The following is a 23,456-nucleotide window of genomic DNA, read 5'->3' as shown; positions in this document are numbered from 1 at the left end:
GGTCCTCAAAGTTTTGATTGCTGTATATATTTGTTTTGAATATTTATTTTTCAATTTCATCTCTTAAAATTTAATTTTTATATTAACTTTGGTCCTTATTTTTATAATTTTTATTTGCTTTTCCCTTATCATTTTTTTATTGAAATTTTTTATCTATCAAATTTGATCCTTATTCTTTTGATTGTTACTTATTTTATTTGAAATAATTTATAAAATATTAATTATTATTATTTTAATTTCTTGATCTTTATTCTTTTGATTGTTACTTATTTTATTTGAAATAATTTATAAAATGTTAATTATTATTATTTTAATTTCTTCATCTTTTATTTTTTTATTTTTTATATTTGATATCTATTATTTTGATTATTATTTATTTTATTTGAGATAATTTATGAAATTATTTTTTTTTGAATTTTATTTTCATTCAACTTTTTAATTTGTAAGATTTATTTCTTATTATTTTAATAAACTTAAGAAAAATAAAACATTAATAAGTTATTTTTCAGACTACCAAATATCAGAAAATAAATCACTTTTCAAAAATTATTTTTTAAAATTTATTTTTAAAAATAAAAATATTTTTTAGCAAACAAATAGCGACTAAATAACCCCAGCAGGTTTTGTCCGTCCTTTATCTATGTCCACAGGGGCAACATGGTTTCCATCTAATAATCTGAACGGCTGAAATTGTACCACGCAAGAAAAAAAAACATCCAACGGTGAAAGAGAGTAATGGAGTCTACGGTGAAAGAGAGTAATGGAGTCTAACGAAGGGTTTACACAATTCGGCTATGTAAACCCTGATCACACATCCAAACTTTGTTATTTCCTCAAATATTTGTCTCTTCTCTAGGGTTTTACTCTCTTATCATCACGAACACAGAGCTCTTCAGGTATGGTTTACGAAAAGAAAAAGTGAACTACACTTTACTATGGGGTTCTTATATGACTTTGCTTGTGTTGGTGTTTAGTTTCGAGGATAATTGATTTGCAGGGATGGCGCGGCCAGTTTTCGTGGGAAACTTTGAGCACGAGACAAGGCAATCGGACTTGGAACGCTTGTTCAGCAAGTACGGAAGGGTGGAGCGAGTTGACATGAAATCTGGTAAACTGTACTGGGTCTTCTTATCTTTTTGTTAATTTTATCTGGTGATGAAATGCACAAGGACTTATAATTGAGTTTGATTATTGGTGTTATTCATGATGAGCTGTGGTTTAGGATAGAGTGAAAAATAGTTTTTGAGTGATATATGTTTTGCATTTCATTTTCAATTATTATTATAACTCCTGTTTTGAAACTCTGTTGATATACGGTAGGATGATTTTGGTTCTTACAGAAGTTCAAACTGTGGTTTATTGTGTCATGAACGATTGGTTTCAAGCTAAGTCTTAGTGATTTCTCCAAGGAATTGTTAGTTTTGGTTTTGGGTGGTATTTGGTCATCAAGTGCATGATGGGTTATCTTGTTGATTTTTGAATGGATAAATATTCTGAAATTAAGAGTTTGTTGGATATAAAATATGCAGCTACTTGAGTAGTGGTGATCACATCCAAATTAAAAATACAGTCGGGAGTGAAAAAAATGGAAACGGGGAATTTGAAGTTTCTTTGGAGAACATCTCCATATTAAGTGTTTGTTTTGACGCAGGAACTCTTACTAAGGAAATTTGAGCTTCTATCTGGGCTCGCCAACACTTGTAGTAGCTTGGAAACTCTCTTGCTTGTCTGCTCTCCTTCTCCTTCCACTCACAGATGGAATCATCCTGTGTTTTCTTCACTCGATCATCTGTCACTCACCCACCTCACCGCCCTAACTTTACATTTCACAAGAATGGTCCTGATGATCTCAGTCAATTTACTATGCCTTGTCCACCACTACTGATAGTAGGAGGGTGAATTGAAATCTGTCATGCTATTCCTTCCATTTCTGAACTAGTGCTATCTGAATGGCGAAGCATGCTTAGCAATGACATCTCAGACCTGAAACTTTTGGATTTTAAACTCTTAAATGCCAACATCTTCATTTAGTTCATCATGCAACGCTTCCACAATCCACATCCTTGTGTGCATCAGCCCATCAAGTATCTTGCAGGTGTTGTATAAATTTCAAATTCTTGCCAGGATAAGCAATCCTGATTTGGCTGATGTACCCTGGTTAAGTGAATTTAATTCCAAGGTTACACATCTCTTATTCTGTCTCTGATTTGAGGAGTTGCTGCAGGGTTTGCTTTTGTTTATTTTGAGGATGACCGTGATGCTGCAGATGCTGTACGTGGACTTGACAATATACCTTTTGGTTATGACAGGCGAAGGCTTTCAGTGGAGTGGGCTCGGGTATATGGTTCTTCTTCTTTTTTTTCCGTGGTTTTTTTTGTTTTAAATTTTTATCTTATGTTGCATCTTTAGTTGCTCAAGTTGTTGGTATATTGCTGTAAGTAGTTGAGATTGATTTCATCCTATGCTTATATCATGAATATGCTAGGGTGAACGTGGTCGGCACCGAGATGGGCCAAGGTCGACAGCAAACCAGAGGCCAACTAAAACATTGTTTGTTATTAATTTCGATCCAATTCATACCAGGGTTGAAGACATAAAGAGACACTTTGAGCGTTATGGAGAGGTGCTGCATGTCCGAATTCGACGGAACTTTGCATTTGTGCAGTTTGAGACACAAGAAGACGCCACCAAAGCTCTCGAGTGCACACACATGACGTTAGTCAACTTGTTTTGATTAGTCTTCTTGTATAAATGACTTGGTTAGATTTTTAAATTTTCAGATCAGCTGATTAACATATTGTATTGTTTTGCATTTCTGCAGCAAGATATTGGACAGGGTGGTTTCTGTTGAGTATGCTTTGAGGGATGACAGTGAGAGGGGTGACAGATATGATAGTCCCAGAAGAGGAAGTTATAATGGAAGATCACCAAGTCCAGTTTATCGCAGACGGCCAAGTCCTGATTATGTTCGAGCTCGCAGCCCTGTTTATGATAAGTATAATGGTCCAGTATATGACAGGCGCCAAAGTCCTGATTATGGTAGGAACAGAAGCCCTGAGTATGGCAGAAACCGAAGGTAGTGCTTTCTACATGAAGAGAGAATTTCTTATAATCGTTTCCCCCCCTCAATTTTCCCATGGAAACCGCAAATTGTTTGTTTTTTTTGAAGTTCTTGGACCTCATTTTCTCTTCTTCCAGAGGAACCACTCATCTTTGAATGTCTGTTGTTTCTAATGTTTGTTGTCAGTCCGTCTCCAATTCGAAGATCGAGAACATGAGGAGTCAGAGGAAGCGTCCTGCTTGGTTCTGTGTGCCATTTCCCTGTGTAATTGCAATAGATCTACTGTGTAGAGAAGGCATTTTGGCATTGTATGTAGTTTCCTCGTTAAATTTTAATCTCATAGATGATAAATTTCTGTCAAACCGTCTCGAAATCTCTGCCGGTGCCTTTAAAGTTGTTATTTTTATTATGCGGTTGAGAAGTCGGATTTCAATTTATTAATTAATGTGTTGTTTCCTAGTAAGCGATGGACGGTTAGGCGTAAAGAACTGTGAAACATATTCTGAATCATTTCATACAAGACTTCTCATTGGGCGCTTGGGCGTGTTTCACCTCAAATATCACGCAGAGAGATTTGTCTTTAGGCTTAGTGTCCTATTATTGTTTATTTTTAACATGAATTATTGTGAATTGGAGTGTAATAGTATAATTATTATTGTCACAGAAACTTGCAAAGTATGTAGTTGGGGGTCTATATAGTTTGGGGTGGGGTTGTTTTTTCTATGAAATGTATTTGGTATTTTTTTAAAAAATAGTTAGGGATAAAATGATCAGTTTATATTTTGTTGGGGTATAGTAAAGTTGCAAGCTCCAGGCGCTTGGACATGACATGGTTGCCAAATACCTGGTGCTGAGGCTACCATGTCTTAGACGCTAGGGTCAAACTCGTGCGCCTGGGTCTGCAGACCTGCGTATGGGGTTTGCAGACCCTAGCAGAGAAGAATAATAAATATTATTATTATTTGTATTATAAATATTATTATTTTTATTGTAGTTAATATTATTAATATAATAATTAATAAATTTGAAAAAACATTATTAATATTGAAAAATAACAATATATTTGATTTGAATAGTAAAATTAAAATATATTGTTATTATTATTATTAAATTTAAAATAAAATATTAATATTATCGAAGAAAAAACATAAATTTTATTTGAAGAGATTAAAAACTATAAAAATTTAGGCCAAATAAGTTTAATATTATTAGATTCATTAATATCATTAAATTTAAAATAAATATTATTACTATCGAAAAAAATATAGATTTGATTTAAAAGGTAAAATCAATTATTATTATTATTGTTATTATTGTTATTATTATTATTATTGTTAACTTGGGTTTGACATCCCCTTCCGACCCAAGAAACTTGGGGTTGGAAAGGGGTGCCTGACCCAAGTTATTTGGGTCTTGCAGCCCCACTTGATCCATGACTCAGGGTCTGGTGTTTGGACCTGCATTTCTAGGGTCCAGCATTAGAACCCAAGGCTTTTGGGTCTGGCGTTTAAGAGGGGTCCAATGCTTTTGAGCCTGGTGTTGCAGCCAAACCCACTTAGGTCAAACAAGTTTAATATTATTATTAATATTAAAATTAAAATTATTTGTATTATAAATATTATTATTTTTATTATAATTAATAAATTTGAAAAAATATCATTAATATTGAAAAACAACCATAGATTTGATTTGAAGGGTAAAATTAATAATAATAATAATAATAATAATAATAATAATAATAATAATAATAATTATTATTATTATTATTAAATTTGAAAAAAATATTATTACTATAAAAAAAACAATAAATTTTATATGAAGGGATTAAAAACTATAAAAAATTGGGTTAAACAAGTTTAATAATATTATTAATATTATTAAATTCATTAATATTATTAAATTTAAAATAAATTTTGTTACTATAAAAAAATATAGATTTGATTTGAAGGGTAAAATCAATTATTATTATTATTATTAACTTGGGTCATCCCTTCCAAACCCAAGAAACTTGGGGCTGGAAAGGGGAGCGTTACCCAAGTTGTTTGAGAGTGGCAGAGACGCAGACCTAAGTCTCTTGGGTCTTGCAGCCCCGCTTGACCTAAGACACTTGGGTCAGGAGTTCGGATCCAAGGCTAATGGGTCAATGGGTCTTGTGTCAGGATCCAAGGCTCTTAGGTCCGACGTCCTGATCCAAGTCTAATGGATCTGGTATTGCAGCCAGACCCAAGACTCTTAAGTTTTATAATTAAGAGGAGCCCAAAACTCTTGGATCTGGTGTTGTAGCCAGACCCACTTAAACTTGAGTCAGACAAGTTTAATAATTATATTAATATTAAAAATATTATTATTTGTATTATAATTATAATTATTAATATAATAATTAATAAATTTGAAAAAAAATTATTAATATTTAAAAACAACCATAGATTTGATTTAAAGGGTAAAACTAAAAATTATTATTATTATTAATAATAAATTTGAAAAAAAAATTATTACCATCGAAGAAAAACCATAATTTTTTTTAAAGAGATTAAAAAATACATGAACTTGGGCTAGGCAAGTTATATTATTATTATTATTATTATTATTATAAATATTACTGTTGGGTTTGGAGTTGCAGCCAGACCCAACGCTCTTGGGCTTGGTGTTGCAACAAGACCTAAGAACGTTGGGTGTGGCTGAAACTTTGGGCTCAAGAACGTTGGGTGTGGCTGAAACTTTGGGCTCAAGAGCCTTGGGTTGCAATGCCGGACCCCAAGCTCTTGGGTCTCCCTTTGCAGATAGACCCAACACTCTTGAATCTTAAGTTGTTTTGATATTTCTTTTTATGAAAAAAAGAGTTGACCCACGACGTGGCATGGGCCATCTAACTAGTGGTTTCTAAAAAAGGATAAGCCTATTAATTATCCAACCTCCTCTCTAAACATTTTAGGATTGTTATAACCAAGATAATTTTAGTCTTTTTGATTTAGAATGTTGACCTACATTGTTCAATCTTTTTTATGTACCTAGAATGCAAGCCTCTCAAAATATTTTTTTTCAGCGAGCAAACTGCGAGCCGAGTAGCAAAAACTAGATTGTTTTTTGTTAGCTCACGAACAAAGAATAGATCTTTTAGAGCAAACCATAGTGGGCCTAGCTTGGCTAATGGGAGATGCATACAAGAATTGTAAAGAGAAAAAGAATTTGCTTAGAGACTTACCTTGAGGCATGCCAGACCCAATACCTATTATTGAATTCGATAAGATTCCTTTCTATGATGGAAAATTTTTGATAAAAAGATTTATTAACTAATTAACAGAGTTGGAAACTTACATTAATTTAAACAAGTTTCCGTATCATAAGACTTATCATATACAAACTTTCTTGTAGTCCTAGAGAATGATTGTTTGAATTTCTAGACTTTAGAACTTGTATTGGCATGCATTTAATTCTATCATGGCAATATTTAAGACAATCATCAATTATGGAGTTTATACAAGATGATTATGAAGAGATTTTATATTGGGTAGATAAGTAAATAAATTATTATTATTTGCCTTTTGTTCAACCTTCTCAAATAACAAGGAAGAAAAATATAAAAGAGGTGTTGTCTCTCAAAGTTGACAGTTTCAACATCATCTTAGTAACAACAACAATATTGTTCCAAGTACTACTCTATGTGTCAATGTTTTATCTATTAACGGTGAATAAGAAATAAAAAAAGCTCCTAAATTAATATATTGTAATGATTATGAAGGTCTTGTAAAGAAAGACACTAAAGATGACGAGGAAGTCAAGTTTGAAGTAAGAGAATGTGTGAATGAACTATAAGTGGACTTCATAGCATAGTTATTAAACCCGGCCCGGGGGTTGACCCGGCCAAGGGGCCGGGTCCCGGGTTTCATGGGTCAACCCGGGTCAACTCGGGTCAACCCGGATTAACCCGGAAAAATTAAAAAAAATTAAAATTTTAATATTTCATATGAAAAAATCCATGTAAATATAGATTATACATATTATGAAGTTTTAAAAAATATTTTTAAATTTTTTTTATCCCACATTAAAAAGATATTATGTTAAGCTTTTAAGTTAAAGTATTAAACCAAAAAAGTTTTTTATCCCACATTGAAAAAACATAACCTTTTCCTTGGAAACATAGAGTATATATACTAATGGGTTTCAAATCGCACATTGAAAAAACATAATTTTTTTCATGGGAACATAGAGTATATATATGAAAGGGTTTCAAATCCTACATTGAAAAGATAATATGTTATCTTTTTAAGTTGAAGTATTTAAACCAAAAGGTTTTTTATCCCACATTGAAAAAACATGATTTTTTTCTTGGGAACATAGAGTATATATACTAATGGGTTTCAAATCCCACATTGAAAAAACATGGTTTTTTTCATGGGAACATAAAGTATATATATGAAAGGGTTTCAAATCCTACATTGAAAAGATATTATGTTATCTTTTAAGTTGAAGTATTTAAACCAAAAGGTTTTTTATCCCACATTGAAAAAACATGACTTTTTTCTTGGGAACATATAGTATATATACTAATGGATTTCAAATCCCACATTTGAAGAAGAAGAAGAAAAAAAAAACCGGGTCTCGTTCGGGTTCGTCCGGGTTGACCCACCGGGTCGCCCGGGTTTGGCCGGGCTGTTGCCACAGCCGGTCTTTTATTAAACCCGGACCGGTCCAGCCACTGGGTCGATCGGGTCCCGGGTCGACCCGCCGGGCCGGACCGGGTTTAATAACAGTACTTCATAGGAATAGAAAATATAATGTCAGATATAGATTTTTTTATTTATTATGCACATATCATAAATTAAAATTTAAAGTTCATATATGAAAGAAATGCTACTTAGTGAATATATTGGCTATTGGAAGTATTTGTTTCCCTGGAGTGGAAGAGTTTAATTTCTAAAAGTTAACTCGAAGATAAGTTTTTTAGAAGTAGATGGGACTAATGTGTGGTTCTTGGAAGTAGATGGGACTAACCTGGGGTTCTTTGTTCATCATTATTGGCATAATAATGCTTATTGTATTATTTATTTAATTGTTAAGATTTTCTAAGTTTTTGAAAGTTTAAAATGAGTCCAAGATACTGTTTGGTGAAATAGAAATAACTTTCAATAGATTGAGCTGAAATATTGACAGTAAATTTTAAAGCTCCTTATTTATATTGAGTTATAACTTTCAAGAGAGTTTTTAAATAAGGCTTGAAAGTTACTACACAAGATTATTTTTAATTTTCTTGTTGTATTTTAATTCTTTTTACTATTTAGATTATAACTTTGAATTTAATTAAAATTTTACAACATGAGAATCCTAAAGCTAGGGATTCTATTAGCTAGGTAAATTTCAATTAGGAATCATAAGAAATTTAGATCTATAATATCTGGTTTATTTTAAATTTTTTAATATAATATTGAGAGTCTTCTCTAATTTTCTCTCGTTATACACGCTATATGCCATGCGAGTTTGTGTCCCTTTCAGGGGGGGGGGGGGGGGGGGGGGGGGGTCCCGTACGTTAACCTGAGAGCAGCTCCTGGAAGGACAAAAATGTTACCCTGCATATACTTTTAATTGAACTTCATTCTCATCAACAACAACCTGCTCGGACAACATAATCATAAAGAGACAACCTCTTTTTAAGTTAATACAACAGGAAAGATCAAGGCGAGGATTTCCTTAGTTCTTGTTTTCTAGTGCTTTCTCGAGCCAGGTTTCAGCATCCTGCATCATCTCAGGACTGAGTCTCACCATCAGAGTACAAAATTCTGTTTCATTGAGTACTCCATCTCCATCAAGATCTCCTTCTCTCACCATAGCCTCCGCATCTTCCTTCGTCATCCCTTCCATCCCTAGAAGCGCCGAATTCCTTCGCAGGCTATCTGATGTAATCAACCCCTTTTCAGGGTCTGCCAGAAGACGAAAGCCCCCACATAATTCAGACACAAAAGCCTCTGCATCAAGTTTCTCCGCCATCACCGGTAACAAGTCCTGATACTCACTGCTTGCTGCAGTTTTCATCCCATTGTGATCCTTCTCCATTTCTTTAGATGAGAAAATTAAGGATCCCTCTATCAGTGGGTATAAACAAGAGTGTGGTGTGGACATGTATAGGTGTATATATAGGCCTTAAGGGCGTGCTAAGGTTGACAGATTTATCCGGCCTTTTTTGGTTTTTTGTTTTGGTAATCGTTGGTGTCCGGCTAAGTTTATAAACATCTTGACTAATTTTTCAAGATCCTGAAGTTAACAACTAGATAAATTTTCAGTGATTTTAAGATTTATAACACTCAAATTAATAACTTCTAAAAAAAATAAATATAAAATCTGACCGGTTAAAATATCTATTGTAATTATTTATCCCGCCATTTACCAGCATGCATTGCTTTTCTATATGGACCCATATCATTTGGGCAGTTTCTAGCGAAGCTCAGAAGAAATCGAACGCATCGATATCTATCCACTGTTCATGAAAATGGACGGTCTGATTCAGGGGCTAGGACACATATATCAAGAAATAGGCATTCTGCACATTACAAGTTCTGTGGTGTTGCGACCATTTTAAATTATTTTCTTGAATTTATTCCAACATTAGAGGTTTCTAGGAAGGTTCATTTGGAGGGGAACACAGGACTTCTAGACGTAATCTTAATAATTGGTGGAATGATTTGCTTAAATGTCCGAGTGGTGTGCTTCTGTGAAGGTTCCTGTTCTCTCCCTCTCCCTCTCTTCTTTCTCCATCACTATGATGTTTAGATTCTTCAATTTTTTTTGTTCTCCGGCCATTACATACTCTACTAATATGTCCCATCCAATTTGTTATTCATTCAATTATTTAACGTTCCAGATTGGTAGAAATTCATTTCACATGCTTTATGCTTCATCTTGCTCGTGTTCTGTGCATGCTTGTGACTACTTACCCATGAGTGAGTTTTTATTTATTTATTATTCCATCATTATTAGTACCTAGTAATTAATTAATCATTCATTAAGTGCTTGCTCTCCATGGCGACGAACCTTAATTAGGGAGATGCCTATAAAAAAATTGATGGTCACAAAAACTTGCTTCCAACTAAGACTCTTGATGAGCATGAGATCCTGGCCAGATCATCCGGAAATCTGCACAATTCGGTTCGAAAATGAATTTTCTCAACTCTTGATGAGTCTCTCGAGTCGTGATATGCTAATTGCTTCCCAACTTTCTTCCAATTTCTGAATAAAATACCAGCGCCATAAGATTATTTATTTAGGAAAACTGTACTGACCCTCGTCTGCTTAATAACAAAAAAAAAAAAAACCCCACAATTTTCTCAAATGAAAGACAAAACAAGCTTAGCATAAAGTTAAGCTTCAAACACACATAAAGCCGATAGACTTTCGTAGCCTTGATAACAACTAAGATAAGAACATGCAAGTGATTCGATGAGAAGGGTGGTAAAGCTGAATAAAACAATCGTTTGTTTCTTTTTCACCATAATCAATGCGAATGTGACTTGCTGGGACCATGCACGTACGTATTAGCCTTGGATTAATCTTAAACAAGTGGTTTTGTGTTTGATGTAACTTATAAAGAATCAATTCGATTAAAAAATTTAAGCTATTAGAATCTGGAAGTCGACGTTCGATATATGATTTGTCTTGTGTTTGGTGAGCAATGCCAAAGAACTAGTTTAGCTTACAATTGAATAATATATTATTTATATTATTCTCTAATGATATTAAATGAGTAGATAGTTGAAACTAAATTGTATGGTTTCTACATGCATAGTTTTTCTTTTCTAGGCTTACAAACTCCATGAGCTCATCAGTTGTTGTCTTCGTCATCGAATAGTTTGTTCTGGTTTTTTTTGACCCATGCTACACGGTGAGTTGATTTTTTTTAACACTAAAAAAATAATAAAAATGTTAGAAAGTAAAAAGCTTGATGCATATTGGTCGAAACACTTTTAAAATACTTAATTGGTGATATGTTGAATGAAATACTTTTCTAAAAACAATATTAAGATGTCGATACATCGAATTGACTCGGGTCAACCATCGTTAACCTACGAAACACTCGACATAAAATATGAGAGAGTGATAAAACCATAGAACTTACACTGAAAATAAATTAGAAAGCTTAATAATAATGAACTAAATATTGAAGACTGGGAGAAAATAAAAACATGGAATTAAAAAATGACAAAAAATATCTCTACTATACCTACATCGGCGGTCGACAAAACGACGTGGGCTGGGGCAAACTTTTCTGGATGTAAGGAGAAAAATGTTAAGGCGATGCTAGGATAATATTCCAAAATAACATGAAAGAAGCAAAATATAAGTTCAATTAATTTAATAGTATAAAAAAGGTACCCCTAATTTAACAACATGAGAAACAAAGAAAACCCGAGTGAATATTCTAAATTTGAGTTAATATTTCAAAATTATAACTTGTGAAATCTCATACCCGGGCTTAATCGAGAATGTCAATTCCCAACCAATTTAATGTTGAGGATAAAATTATAAAAAAATATTGCAACTTGTGAAATCTCAGACCTGAGTTTAATCAAGAACGTGCATCCCAACCAATTTAATGTTGAAGAATAAAATTGAAAAAAAACATCAATCTAAAAAACTTGTCAAGACATAAAATTAAAAATTAAAAGAAGGATCAAACCTGATAGGAAAAAAAATTGGAGGATGAAATCACAAAAAGAAATCAATTTTATAAATCATCTAAAATACAAAATAGCAATTAAAAGAATGGAGGACCAAATCTGAGAGATGAAAAAAATTAAAGAAGGATGAAATTGAAAATAATTTTCAAATTGAAATAATATCTTCAAATTTAAAAATTGCACTTAATAGAAAAGGGACTAAATTTAAAGGAGTTATAAATTGAAGAACTTATGTGATTTTTCAAGAGATAACATGCAAATCGAGGTGAAGGAGAGAGAAAAGAAGGGAAAAAAGAAAAGCAAATTTGCACTAAATCAGACCGAACCGCCATACACATGCTACCTATATAATAGAGAACGATGATACAAATCAAATGATGCGGCGGAAGCACGATTAATGCCACTAGAGTTAGTCGAAGACATCGTCAGAAGGCGGTAGAGCGGCTGACACTTGTCAGGCACGTATCACCAACCTTTTCTTTTTATTTTTCTTTTATTTTGTACAAAAACTAAAATGCCCTTAGGGCTAAACAATAATAACAAAAAAACCATTATGAAATTACTACCAAGCCCCTGAAGCCAAGACTAAAAAACTTGGATAGTAAAGGTAATGGAGTCATGGAAAATGAAATTCCTATAAAGCCCTTGGACCAAATGTTCTAATGTTCTAAATTTTTAAGGTTAAAACATTAATTTTACTGTTATTAAAAAAGGAAAAAACATTGTTTCCCCCAAACAAATAAAGAAAGAAAAATTAACCTCATGAAAAAGACCACTTTACCCCTCAAGACAAATTCATTTGATTTTTCAATCAAGGAAAAAATCATAATTTTATTATTAAAATCCACAATATTCTAAGGCATATCTGCAATATTTTCCCTATAAGGTTTAGGTTCTTGTAATACAATTAGACATTTGAATTGTGTTCATTAATTTGATTGTCCATATTTGTTTTCATCTTGTGTCTTTGTCAATACCAACATTTTATGTTCTTCACCTCATTTTATCCCTTCCTTTTTCACTTATTCTTTTTTATATTGACATCTAGATGGATCACTACTATTAGAAAATCAGAAAAAAAAAGCAACACAAATCTTGACGGAAATTGTGACAAAAAAATTCCATAAGTAATTTTCTTTAGTAATTTATGATGGTAACAATAATGAAATGAAATAATAATAATAATAATAATAAAAATAAAAATAAAAATTTCAGCAATCATAACGGTAGAATTTGGTAAACACACTTCCACCCATCTTCTTTACAACCCTCAGTTGTGATTAGAGGCTTCTAAAAGTCATGGACCCTATATGAATAAAATTTGTGGTATGCTTATGGTATTTTCCCAAGAAAAAAGGGTAGATCGAATTGTTTCAATTGTAGACCCAACACATTCCAACCCAAGTAATGCATCACATAGCTTAGATGAATTGATCTAGAAAAGGATTCAGAAATAATTGTCTATTGAGATGCAGAATATAAGAGTAGAAATAAGAGAAGATATGAGAGCAAATCTTAGAGCAAAAATAAGGGTAGAAATAAGAGTAGAACTCCAACAATAAACTAAGATGTGTTGAGTTCAAATGAATGCATATATGATTTTACCTTTTCCTCTTCCTCTTAGACCTTTTGGTTCAGAATCTTAGGAATTTTAATGTGTTGTTGATATATAAATTTGCTTAAAAATCAATTGTGTATGGAATACTATTTACCTTATTATTGTAAACTATTTAAATGTAATGTGATATTTGAATGTATACATATTTTGTTTTCGATATATGTTTTTATTGTGATTGGTTGGTTGGTTGTTGTTATTGTTGTTGTTGTGTGTTTATGTGAGAATGATAGGATTGGAGATTATAACAACTAACAAAAATAAAAAAATAGTGAAAATTCCATCGGCAATTTCATTGGGATCTTCACAACCATATGTGTTTAGGATTTTCTAATGGAACTGACAAAAAATTTCATGATATTATAGACTTGTAGCTAGAAAAATTAAGCTTCATCAGTAGATGACATATCAACAAAAAACTAAAGAAGGATGGGTTTTTATTGTGTACCCCTCCTCATAGAATATTATTCATTGAAATAATATTTTTTTTTAATTTTAATTTCATTCTTCAACATTAGGTTTAATGGGGATTGAACTTCATAACTTTTTTCAATTTATTTTTTATGAGTTATCTTAAACTCATGACTTAGAACGCGAGTTTAACAGGTTGACTCAAGGTTTTTTCTTTCTTTCCCTAATTTACTTTTTTTCTTCTTCTTAATTTCATTATTTAACATTGGTTTGTTAAACTTTATGATTTATTTTAGTCTACTTTCTAAGAGGTTTAGATCACGAGTTTGGCGGGCTAACACTTGTTGACTCTAGTTATTTTTTTATTTTTTTTTATTTGATTTTTTTTCAATTTTTTTTAACACTCGGTTGATTGAGGGTTAAAATTCATAATTTATTTCAAGTTGCTTTCTATTGGATTATCTTAGTCTCATAACCTGGGTTGCGAGTTTGACAAGTTTACTCGGGTTGATTCAAGTTATTTTTTTTGTCCTTTTTTTAATTTTTTAAAATTTTTATCCTTCAACATTGGGTTTATTGGAAATTCACTACGCCATTATACAGTTTTACCGACGGATTAATTCCGTCGGTATAAGGAACAAAAACCGTCGGTAAAATTCTTACCGACAGTATCTCCGACGGATTTATTCCGTCGGAGTTATGAGCGTCGGTAATTCTAATTCCGTCACCATTTCTGTCGGTAATAAAAAAACATACCAACACAAATGCCGACGGAATTACAGATGGATCAGCGCGCCAAAAAAAATAATCCCGCCACCAAGTTACCGACGGAATATTTCCGTCTGTAAAATTCAACGGTAATTACCGACGGATATTCCGTCGGTGATTGTCGTGGAATTACCGACGGATATTCCGTCGGTAACAGACACGGTAATTGCGTCGGAATTTACGTCGGCGATTATGGCACGACTGTAAATATTGTAAACGATACTACAATACCGACGGACACATTCTCTCTGTAAATCCGTCGGTATAAATTTAAAATATTAAGAAAAAAATTATTTATTAACAGTTAAAAAACTTATAACCAAATAAATTTTCATTAGACATTAAAAATGTAAAATTAATGTTAAATAATATTCATCAAAATATTCATTACAAATTTAATGTTTTAAAAAAACAAAATTAAACTAATTAAAATAGCGGCGGAGCTAGAGGAGGAGGAGGAGGAGGAGGAGGAGGAGGCTGGTTGTTGCCGGGACCGTACAACTAAAAAGAAGTAGCACATGGATCATCACCCATCTTTGATCTAATCTCCATGACCATTTGATGGAGCTGAGCATAATCCGTCGAGAGGCGTTCATATTGTTATTTCAAGGCTAAAAACTCCTCTGACTGGGTGCTCGATACTGATGGAGAGCTCCCAACGATTGAGACACTACGGGCCGACCGTAATTTTTCGTCCGTCGTGTTGGAGAGCCCGTAGACCCGATTTTTATCGGGTCCACCAGACGATCCGACCTCCATCCACAAATCTGGATCGAAATCGGTTGGGTCAAAGGATCGTCCCCATATCTCTCTCTCAACCGGCTATTATAGGTCTCCTGATTTTTTTTTAAAAAATCATCATATTCAATTCAAGAAAATAATAACTTACGAAATAATTTGATTGATCGAACATACCACAAAATGCTGAGCACGGTTGTCCACGTACTGCTGCACCCCCTTTTGGCGGTCTTGACTCCGCACATGCGTCTCTACAAATAGCTCCATTGGACTCGGCTCACGTCCAAGAGACGTAGCCTGTAAGGAAAAAAAAAGATTGCAAGTTAAATATATTTATAAGCAACAATAAATTAATTAACGATATATTTCATTTAAATTAATCTTACCATCCGCTTCGCATGTGCGCTGAACGGGACGTTGCCGCCGGTGTGCGTGGTCACCGAACCATGAATTTCTCGGTTCCGGTTGACGGCTTCGGATTGTGAGCGCCGTGAGAACCGCTCAGACGTCACGTGCTCAATATATGCAGCCCATATATCTCCCGAGATGAATGGCGGTTTAAATTCCCGCCAAACTGCCACCTCATTCCAACCTTCAAGACCGTTGTCCCTTGCATATCTTTTCGTCTTTTTTTGAGTGTCATACCAAAAATCACGCAACCTACATCCATAGTAACTAATTAGAATTTAGAACATAAAATTATAAATCAAAAATAAATATTATTTTCGTGTTACTTAATTGCCGCGTGATTCTCCCATACTCTCCTGACAACATTGTTGTCCGCGCTATCCCACTCAAATTTATTCTGTATATATAAATAATTCATTGAAAATAAAAATAGTACAAGATATAAAATTACAAAAATTATTTATTAAAAATAAACTGGAAATTAAAATTATCACCTACCTGAAATCGCCGAAACCAGGCATCGATATTAGGTCTCCACTCAGGATGTCTGGAGACCTGACTCCATTGAAACAATGGAATCTCCATCGACGATTTCATCGCCAATGTAATTGTCCTGGCAGCCTCAATGTTTGTGAACCTGAAATTAAATAATAAAAAATTAATTATTTGTTCATAAATTATGTTATAAGTATTAAAAAAAAACTAAAACCTAAACAAACTTACATTGAGAGGTCATCCTTCCATTGTGCCTGGTACTTGCGGGTGAATTGACCCCGCTGTGAAGGCACGCCGCTTCTGCGCTGTGAAACCGCGGTAGAAGAGGAAGCATCACACGGTGGCGCAGATGCATCGCCGTGATCAGCACCTAAGGAGATGTCCTCCTCGCTGCTAGAAGAACTATGTGCAACCGTCTGCTGACGACGTACTGTAGATTTCATTCGACGCATCTACACAAATGTATATGAATTATTACATAAATTAACTTTAATTATTTTTAAAAAAACATTCAGCAGCACCTCCTTTATACTAGAGACTACCCACAGTTTTCAAACCTGCAATATTTACAATAACCACAATCCATATAATCTCCATCAACATCATATATACAACCTAATATCATTAGGAATTCAATCATTAATAAAAATTCGGCAGCACCTCCCCTATATTGGAGACTACCTACAGTTTTCAAACCTGCAATCTTTATAATAACCACAATCCATATAATCTCCATCAACATCATATATACAACCTAATATCTATACCAATTCAATTTAATATAAACTAATTAAATTTAATTCTATATTTCAATAACACTAAACAAAACATCCTAAATACAAAACAAACAATACACAAAACTAAAAAAACAATACATTAATTCAAAATAAATTTTGGAATAAAAAATGCTTACCTTAATAGTGTTGATTTTTAGATTTTATCTATAAAAATACACAAAACAAAGAACACCAAAAAAATAATGATAATTAAAATAAAAAAAATACAAAGATAAAGAAAAACCATTACATACCTTTTAATATGTTGAAAACTACCACCAAAACAATCAAATCTCTTCCAAAACTTAAACTAAAAACGGAGAGGAGAAGAAATAGAGATGAGAGCCAAGAGAAAAAATGAACCAAATGGGGGGGGGGGAGGAGGGGGGTTTTTATATGCCAATATTTCCGTCGGAATTACCGACGGAACATTAATTGTTGTCGGTGGCATTAATTTCCGTCGGTAATTCCGACGGAAATAAATTGAAATGCGCACCAAAAATTTCAAAAATGCCGCCTTTTGTTTTTATCCGTCGGAAATTGTGCAGCCGGCAATTCCGTCGGTAATAGTGCCTCTGACAGGCGTGCGCTTCTGGATGTGATTTCCATTGGTGATTGCCGTCTGTGATTCCGTTGGAAATTGTGGCACAAACCCATAATTTTTTTCCAACTCTCTGTGAAATACCGACGGCACTATTCCGTCGGCGTGCCCGTCGGTGAAACAGTCAATATTTATGCGGCTTCTACATGAATTTTTGTCTATCCTCCTGCACACTTAGATCACACACAGCACAATAACAGGAGCTGACAATTAAAAAAGAATAAATATTTCATGTTCCAAAATATTACGTTATAAAATTAAGGTTTTACAGCATGTTTAGTCAGAATTTTCATCTTCGTCCTCAATTGAATTGTTATCATCCGCTTCATCGCGCTCTTCAATGTGGTTATCATCTTCTTCATCAACATTTTGTACTGCACTAGTAGAGCTCAAAACGGCATTCAACTCCTCTGCGTCAACATCAACAAGACTATCGTCGAAAACACGAAAATTCAAATTTTCTTCTAAGTCAATCGAAGGAACAACTCGGTATGGTTCAACCAACTCACTAGCTTGAAAGACTTCATCTATCACATTTGTGTCTTCGTTCTCATCCTGAACAACCTTGACACGACCCCTGGGTTTTGTTTTTAAAATGGATAACCAATCAACTCTTGATCGGTCCTTTCTAAAGGAAGGGGTGTATGTGTAATAAACTTGTTGGCATTGCTTTGTGAAAACAAAGACGTCGTTTACGTTGCGGTGTCTAGCTTTTGAGTTGATTTCAACGAGACCATAGTGAGGATCTACTCTGATTCCTTTGTCAGTTGTGTCATACCAATAGCATTTGAATAAAAACACTCTATTCTGCTCGCTATGATATTGCAGTTCGATGACCTCTTCCAATTTACCATAGTAGTCAACTTCAAACTCACTAGAAGTCGATCCCTTAATACAAACACCGCTGTTGTATGTCTTTCTTCCATGCCCATATTCTTCAGTATGAAAGATATATCCATTGACAAAATACCCGTTATAGCACTTGACTTTTCTTTCAGGGTCCAGGCTTAGTAAAGACAGTGAAATAGTACCACTAACTCCCATTTGATAAACCTTGTATATTAAATACAACAATAATCAATAAACAGATATTATGTAATATATATTTACGTATAGTGAATTACATTGCAAGAGATTATGAGTTTGTGATAGGACTTACATGTGTTCTAAACCATGTGGCAAATTGTTTATCTTGTAATTGAAAGATCTGGGATTCGGTCAGCTGTGAGTTATTGGACAGTAAGTATCGTCGATGTTGCCTGCAAGGTTGTTTCAAATTATATGAGTTTATGGTATCACAAAACATAAATAGTACACTCTTGACAAAGTTTATGATATAATTGTGTGCTTGTCTGAACTCTATTTCAGACAAATATCTTCCCCTCACGGTATTTTTAGGTGTGGGTCGTCCAGGATTAGAGAATATTGACAAGTTTCCACTTGAAGGCACTTCACCACCATCATCATGCTGTGGAACACGGTTGATCCTCGTTCTCAAATGAGGTTCGAAATAGTATGAGATAAATGTTGAGATCTCCTCAACAATATAGGCCTCACATATTGACGCCTCAACATGCGCCTTGTTCTTAACCCTTTTTTTTAAGATTGAACAAGTACCTGCATATATATATATATATATATATATATATATATATATAAAATTAATCAAAAATTATAAATAAAAAAAATAAAAAAACATTTAATTATGAATTACATAGCAATTGTAATATCTAACCTCTCGAATGGATACATCCATCTGTACTGGACAGGTCCTCCAACTTTTACCTCAAACGGTAAATGTACGGGTAGATGCTCCATTGAGTCAAAAAATAATGGAGGGAATATCATCTTAAGTTTGCATATTATCTTCACGATATTCATTTCAAGCCTCTCAATGTGATCAACATTCAACTTGCTTGAGCATATATCTCTGAAAAAATGACTGATCTTCGTTAGTGCATCCCATATCCCCTTTGGCAACAAATCACGAAAAGCTAATGGGATGAGTGTTTGCATAAACACATGGCAGTCATGACTCTTCATTCCATATAATCTGCATTCCTCGGTATTAACCAGCCTTGATATGTTCGAGGCATGTCCATCGGGAAAACACAGACTCTTAAGCCATTTGTAGACTAGTAGTTGTGCATTTTTCTCTAACACGAAGCTTGCTCTTGGTTTTGTGACCCGTGACCCATCACAAACCAACTCCATATTTTTACGGTTACAGAACAGCGCTACATCTAATCTAGCCTTGATGTTGTCCTTTGTCTTCCCCTTCACATCCATGACGGTGTTGAAAATGTTCTCAAACACGTTCTTTTCAATGTGCATGACGTCAAGGTTATGATGAAGAAGATTGGTCTTCCAATAAGAAAGCTCCCAAAATATACTTCGTTTCACCCAGTTATAGGTCAAACCAAAATCAGGAAACTTCTGCTTACCTGATTGGAGACCAAACACAATGTCACCATACTCTGAAACAACATCAAGCAATTCTTCACCGGAAAGACGCGGGGGTGCAACATCCTTTTCAACTCTGCCAACAAAGAAATCCTTCCTGTTCTTTCTATACCTGTGATTCGGCGGCAATAAGCGACGGTGACAGTAAAAAAAAAAGCTTTACCCCCGTTTGTTAGCATGAATGCCTTGTTATTCTCCATACAATATGGACATGCTAGCTTTCCATGCGTGCTCCAACCAGAAACCATTCCATAAGCTGGGAAATCATTGATAGTCCACATCAAAGCTGCTCTCATAACAAAATTATGTTTCATCGAGATGTCATAAGTCAAAGCTCCAGAGGACCACAATTGCGTCAACTCATCAATCAACGGACGAAGACAAACATCTATATTCGGACCCGGACTGCTCGGACCTGGTATGACCATAGATAGAAACATGAACTCCGGCCTCATACACATCCCCGGTGGCAAGTTATAAACCGTCAGTATGACCGGCCAACAAGAATAAGGAGCAGCAAATGACCCGAATGGGTTGAATCCGTCTGTATACAACCCAAGACGCACGTTCCTTGATTCAGCTGAAAAGTAAGGATACACACTGTTAAAGTGTTTCCAGGCTTCACCGTCAGAAGGATGTACCATCACTCCATCAACCGCATGATGTGATTGGTGCCATGTCATGTGCTCAGCAGTCCTTGGTGACATGAATAACCTCTGCAGTCTAGGTGTGATTGGGAAGTATCTAAGTTTTTTATATGCCACGAGAGTCTTTACTCTTCCAGTTCTGGGTTTGTAACGGGAATGCCCACATGTCATGCACTCGGTCAGCTCAGCATTTTCAAGGTAGTATAACATGCAGAAGTTAGGGCACATGTCAATTTTCTGGTATCCTAAACCGAGGGGTTTCATCATGGACTTGGCAGCATAGAAGTTCTCTTTCAGCCTGTTCCCCTTAGGTAAAATGCTTCTCGCCCATTCGATAATCTTGTCATAACCAGCCTCACTCAATCCGTGATCTGACTTGAACACCTGTGCTACGGCCGATAATTTACTGTGGTTCGTGCAGCCATCCCATAATAGCTCGTCAGAATCTTTCAACAGATCAAAAAACCTTGCTGCATCTGCATTAGGTTCTTCTTCTATGTTTGGAAATTCACTGGCATTACCTTCACTCATTCTCATTGCATCCATAACCATATTCTTGTAAGGATTATTGTTCTCATTTCCAACTTCATGCATGTTGCTAGCACTAGAAGTTGACCCGACCACCCTTTCAACCATGCTCTCATTAGGAACAAATAGTTCTCCATGTGCATACCAACACCGGTAGTCCTGCATGAACCCTTTGGTTAGAAGATGCATCGTTACAACATCTTGATGCAGAAACTTTAAATTTTTACACTTCCTGCATGGACACCTAATACCGCCATTAGTAAAATTCCTCGGGATAGATGTTGCGAAATTAATAAAACCCTGAACACCGTTACAATAATCCATCCTCCGCAATCCTTGGGGTGAGTGCCGATACATCCATGAACGATCATCCATGACTTCTATTGAATCTCTATAAAACATTAAAAACAAAAATTGGTTTCTTATGTTAAATATTCACTATCAATTATCCAACAAACTAAAAAAACACTTATGTTAAATATTCATTATCAATTATCAACTATCAACGTTCATACATACAAATTTATACATATATAAATTTACAGAAATCACAACTTCGCAATAGAATTGATAACAATTAAAACATACCCGTTAAACAAGCTATTATATAATTCGGTGTAATTCAAACAAAATTTCAACAATTTACAAACAAATATAATTTGATAAAATCTAAAACAAACTATAACAACTACAAAATTATACATTCATACAACAAGTTTCTTTAACAAAATACATATACTAAAAAAACAATAAAATTCACATTTAAAAGTTAAAACTAAAAAGGATAGATTTACTTACAAAAAATGATAAAATCCACAAGAATTAACGGATGTTGTGACCACGTACAAAAGTATAAGAAACTTGAGTGCTAGCTTGTGTTGAGAAGAGGGGAGAGTTGAGATGGGTGGTTGGCTGCAGTTTGGGAGGGGAGAGGTGGGATGGGGAAGAAGAAGGAGAAACAGAGGAAGAGAGGACGAGAGAGTGTCGGTAGAGGCAGTATGTACTGGCGTTTACCGACGGAATCACCGATGGAAATATTCCGTCGGTGATTTCGCCGGTGTTAGCGACACGTCCCTGCTTGGCTGTCCGGGTTTGAATCCCTCGGTATTTCCATCGGTAAATTCGTCTGAAAAAAATCCACGTCATCCCGCCGTTGCAATTTTCAAAAAACATTTCTCGCTGCCGGTATATACCGACGGAATAATTCCGTCGGTATATACCGGCGGCATTGCCGACGACGTTTTTCCGTCGGCTAATACCAACAGATTTTGAGACGGAAATATTTCCGTCGGTGAAAATTTCCGTCGGTAATTCCGTTGGTGTTATCCGATTTTCTGGTAGTGATTGATTTCGTAATTTGTTTTGATTTGCTTTTTATGAGGTTATCGTGATCTTGTGACTTGGAATGCAGATTGATAGGTTAACCCGAATCGATAAAATATGTTACCGTCTCAATGTTTATTAAAAAAATCTCATCTTAAATATTTATTTTGACGCAAACTACATTTTTAGTAGTCATTCAAGTTATTTTTGGACTCTACAAGATGACCGAGTTACATCAGATCAATTTCCACATGGTGTTATTTTTTTTTTACTAGAAAATATATTAACAACACCTAAATATTTTTTTATATTAAAATGTTTTTGATCCAACCTGGAACACAACGTGTACCGATGATCTAGTACTAAACTAGAAAAACTAGGCTTAACCGCATAAGCATGCGATCCGTTCACACACAAATATCAGTTATTAATACAATATTTTTCACCAGAAAGATCTTTTGAATGATGACTTGTAGTTAGAACAGGAAGCTACCCAGAAACTACCAAAAAGATTTTTCTCAATTATGTTGAAGATCATCTTCAATCCGCTCACTTTCCAATAAGATAGACACCAAGGTACAAAAATTTCAATTCCCTACTTTCTGCGAAAAGATGCTAACAATAAGGTTTTCTATGCGGAATTTCCCATTAGATAAACAGTTACCAATCTTAGATCACACACACCCAAATATCAGTAACTAATTACGATATTTTTCACCATATGATGACATCCCTTGAAAAATAATAATGACAACCAATTGTATGAAATTAGCTATTTAACATCTAATTGGATAAATTTTTCTTTCAACACAAAAAAATGAATATGATGACATTTTATACATGTTTTTTAACATACAAAATTTCAATCATGAATTTAAAAATATATGCTTGCATTTATTAAATGGATTGATAATTATATATGCTGTAAAAAAAATTATGAAGTTCAATTTCTAACT

The 23,456-nt window shown here is 34.2% G+C and overlaps 2 protein-coding genes across 6 annotated transcripts; one reads left to right on the top strand and one right to left on the bottom strand.

Annotated features, from left to right (window-relative positions):
• The first annotated feature begins 735 nt into the window (after positions 1–735).
• LOC7497271 (serine/arginine-rich splicing factor RS31) lies at positions 736–3,524 on the top strand. 5 transcript variants are annotated; one of them, XM_024594125.2, is made up of 6 exons: positions 736–896; positions 975–1,108; positions 2,225–2,337; positions 2,486–2,715; positions 2,822–3,076; positions 3,248–3,524. In XM_024594125.2, the coding sequence occupies exons 2-6, from the start codon at positions 1,000–1,002 to the stop codon at positions 3,276–3,278; spliced, it is 738 nt and encodes a 245-aa protein (XP_024449893.1). In that variant the 5' UTR covers positions 736–896; positions 975–999; the 3' UTR covers positions 3,279–3,524. The 5 variants fall into 5 exon arrangements, with proteins under 5 accessions (XP_024449893.1, XP_002302651.2, XP_024449894.1 ...); XM_002302615.4 differs by having other exon boundaries at positions 741–896; positions 998–1,108; XM_052450876.1 differs by lacking the exon at positions 736–896 and adding an exon at positions 1,652–2,095.
• A 5,108-nt stretch (positions 3,525–8,632) lies between these two features.
• Positions 8,633–9,181, bottom strand: LOC18096380 (calcium-binding protein KIC). Its single transcript, XM_006386571.3, has one exon. The coding sequence runs from the start codon at positions 9,173–9,175 to the stop codon at positions 8,747–8,749; it is 429 nt and encodes a 142-aa protein (XP_006386633.1). The 5' UTR covers positions 9,176–9,181; the 3' UTR covers positions 8,633–8,746.
• Between the last annotated feature and the right edge of the window lie 14,275 nt (positions 9,182–23,456).

The sequence above is a fragment of the Populus trichocarpa genome, chromosome 2 (genome assembly GCF_000002775.5).
Source record: "Populus trichocarpa isolate Nisqually-1 chromosome 2, P.trichocarpa_v4.1, whole genome shotgun sequence".
Classification (NCBI taxonomy): Eukaryota; Viridiplantae; Streptophyta; class Magnoliopsida; order Malpighiales; family Salicaceae; genus Populus; species Populus trichocarpa.
This window is presented reverse-complemented; position numbering and strand designations above follow the sequence as displayed.